Source organism: Perkinsus marinus, assembly GCF_000006405.1.
Source record: "Perkinsus marinus ATCC 50983 genomic scaffold scf_1104296961702, whole genome shotgun sequence".
Lineage (NCBI taxonomy): Eukaryota > Perkinsozoa > Perkinsida > Perkinsidae > Perkinsus > Perkinsus marinus.
In genome coordinates, this window is record NW_003205714.1 from 2,009 (window position 1) to 5,302 (window position 3,294).

At 47.8% G+C, this 3,294-nt stretch overlaps 1 protein-coding gene across 1 annotated transcript in view; it reads left to right on the forward strand.

Annotated features, from left to right (window-relative positions):
- Positions 1 to 695: 695 nt before the first annotated feature.
- Positions 696 to 3,294, forward strand: part of Pmar_PMAR008836 (hypothetical protein) — a gene marked incomplete at both ends in the record, with an annotated part of 4,358 nt that continues 1,759 nt past the window's right edge. Inside the window, 5 exons of the mRNA XM_002772260.1 lie at positions 696 to 791; positions 1,034 to 1,129; positions 1,177 to 1,252; positions 1,297 to 1,450; positions 1,497 to 1,577. Coding sequence (XP_002772306.1) covers positions 696 to 791; positions 1,034 to 1,129; positions 1,177 to 1,252; positions 1,297 to 1,450; positions 1,497 to 1,577 — 503 coding nt within the window. The remainder of the gene's footprint in view (positions 792 to 1,033; positions 1,130 to 1,176; positions 1,253 to 1,296; positions 1,451 to 1,496; positions 1,578 to 3,294) is intronic.

Consider the following 3,294-nt stretch of genomic DNA (forward strand, 5'->3'; position numbering starts at 1 on the left):
AATGCACCAGATCGTTGAAATAGTGGTATCATCTGGACCTGAGTGTAAACGAAATGAGTACTCTGAAAAATGAGGAATGAATGAATGGGTTGAATGTCGAGTTGAAGCGCTGTAGTGGTAGTACCTCGCGGTCGGGCAGAATTAGAGGGTCTATAACTTCACGCAAACTACGTGTTCCGTAATTATTTCCATGTCTTCAGCCGGTTGAATTGAAACCTCCTAGTGATCAAATGTTGTGATCAATGGGGATATCATTTTGGCGTTATACAGGCTCTGTCGAATTGAGTAAATTCGGATAAGAGGACGGGGGAAACGAGACGGTCATTTGGCGCACATCTCGAAAATCACTCACACCGTTGGACCGGCACTTCATGATCGAGCTAAAGAGTTGAACCCAGTGTAGTCGGACACGATCGTCGTCGACATAAGTGCGGCTATGGCTGCCACTTTTTTGGACTGAATCGTTGTTGGTAATTTGAATTTGACTCGTAAAACAGAAAGTGCGTGTAGAAGGCAAGTACACGAATCTGATATAAGATATGGTGAAGATCACTCCGTAGCACTTGATGTTAGCTGTGCTCAAAAAGCCGAGAAGGGAGAGCACTCTTACAGTGGAACTGTACGAGTGGTAGTGGTGGTGGAGTGCTCATCGTCTCTTCCCACTTCCCCGATTGTGAGCCTATTATATAATTTCTATGACCACCGACCCGACAGCACAGATTGAACTAACGGAGGAAGAGAAGGAGGCGGCGGCCTTGAAAGCACAACAGGCTGAGGAAGCCGCGGCGGAGGTGTGATTTACGCAGAAGTTGATACCCTAGCATAGTGCCAGGGATCATTTGTCGGTGTGGGGAATAGGGCATGTTCTGGTGAGGAAATTGCGAGGAAATGTGGGAAAATTGCTGATGGCTTCCTTACACTTCTAACTGAGTCATTTCTATAATCAGCGTGAAAAATCCTGAACTCAGCCGAGCGGAGCGACCATCTACTGCAACACTGCCTCCAGTGTGTTCACGTACGATCCTGACTGCAGATAGTCGAGCTGATCATCGAGGCCGGTGGCCACATACTCTACCGTCACCATCGGGATCGTCTTGCTGTTAAATACGCCGCGAAGAGGGTTGCAGAAGTAGGCCAAGCGTAGGAGTATGCATGGTAGCCGCCGCTGCCCTCCAGGCCCTGCTGGCTGATGTGGATCTGACATTCATGCCGGTCGATCCGGGGGATGGGATGATGAGGAAGGAGCTCGGAAGTGGGCAGTTGACTTCTGAGGTTGCTGCGGGATTTGAACACTAGGTGATACCCTTCCTGATGATGGTGACACGTGGAGCTGCATGCCGGTGCCACCTCCTATTGATAGCTGGGCTAAGTTCGCTGTTCCTGTGAGGATGGTGAACAGTTTGGAAAATGCCACGATCACACAAGAGGTGGCTGACCAGAAGGTTGAGAAGTAACGGTGACTGACCGCATCGCTTTGCACGTAGAGCAGTTTTCAGGTCCAGCGTGGTGGAGGCCACTAAGAAGGGTGAATGGCTTTTGTCTGAAGAGTGGTGGTTTTCTCTATGGCAGGTCCATCGGTGAAAGGAGATAACGAGGATCCGCGAGTGATTCTTGTGGAAGTCTCGGAGGATGAATGTGACGAGGAAGAGGATAGACTTAGGGAATTTCTGAGGAGGGAAGCACAGTCGTCGGTGAGGTCAGTGAATTATCGAGAAACCTATAATGCTCCCGGGGGAACTCATTTTGATTTTTCCACGAATGGCTAGGAACACATTCTTCAATCAGTTTCCCATGTACATGTCATCATCGCATTAGGAGCATTTCTAGCATTTTTATCGAACCCTGGGGAACTTTATTTCTCAAAGATATATGGGTCTCTGGTGGGGGTTAATCGGGCGGATACTGTACTCTCTCTTTTTCTCCAGAGGGCTTCAATAAAGAGCTAAGGAGTGTTGACTCTGTAGAGAACCATGAACCAGGATGGAATGATTTTTCAATCTATTTCATCAGTGTTTATACTCCAACGCTAGTAGCGGCCGCCCGCATGCAGGACCTCGAGAGGCTGATGCATTTGCAGTTGCTCTCACGTTGTGTGCATTTATTTAATGTCATCCTTATTCTTGTCAATACTCGTTATTACTCTACCGTGGGCGATCGACTCACGTCGTATTCTTTCTAAACCTTTGGGCATCTTGAAGGCTTCTGAAACTGGAAGATACAGAAGCCCTGAGGAGGCGCCAGCCAATATCATTTATAGGAGGGCAACAGTCGTTGCAGAAGCAAGGCTCGAAGGGCCTGCGGGCCCCCACGATCACTGCTTCGATGCGGTGGACAGCAGCGTTGCGCAGGAGAAGGCGTCACAAGGAAAAGTATCGTTTCCACCGCGACCAAAGCACTGTGCTTGTCAGGCTGTTGTCGCCGAGATGTTCACTTAACTTCCTCCGCTTTCTCCTGATGAAGATGAGGAGTTTGTCAGGGCTCGCATGTGAGATTCCCCAACTGACTTGGCGTATTTACGGTCTTATCCAGACCTGGGCACCAGAAAGGCGATGAACACTTAATCGCCTATATCGTCTGGGTTGGTGTCTCTGAAGGTTGGGAAGGGAAACGTATAGGCACTACATTGGTCTCGAAAGGAATTGAAGATGTAAGTTGTCCGCTCAGGTTGGTGTTGCGAGAAGAGTCTCTTCAGGTGAGACAAGTGCAGCCTGGTCTGGAAGCAGTATGGGCTCTTGTCGCGAAGGACAACTCGAAGTCTAGGAAAATCTTTCAACGTTTGAACTTCACGATGATTGGTAACTCTAGAACGGTTCTCTTTCGATCTATATCGTTTGGTGATCTCAGAGAGTGATTTTAAAGTCCACGACATCTTTGCCTTGTACTTCACGAAGCACGCGCCCTAAGTATTATCATGTGATGTACCTCAGTTGACATGAACTGGATGTTGGATGAACTCTTTTGTGTGTGTTTTGTGTTGTTCCACGAGTAAACTCGAATTCGATGCCAACAGTAGCCTTCATAAATCCAGCGAGTGTGGAGAGTTCTGACGCTATTCAAACGCAAAATTCCACTTATGTTGGAGTTACTTCTGTTGAGGATCGGCATGTCTTCCTCATCTCACATTGAAAGAACGCCACAACTAGAGGACTTATAGAAAGAACTTATTTTTCAATGTGATCAATAGTAGGCTCACTTGACGCTAGGCTAAGATCTGCACTGCGACACGGAACAATAGCCAAGGAGACAACTTACACAGAAACAAACACAATACTTCTTCATGGGGGGAAATCATCC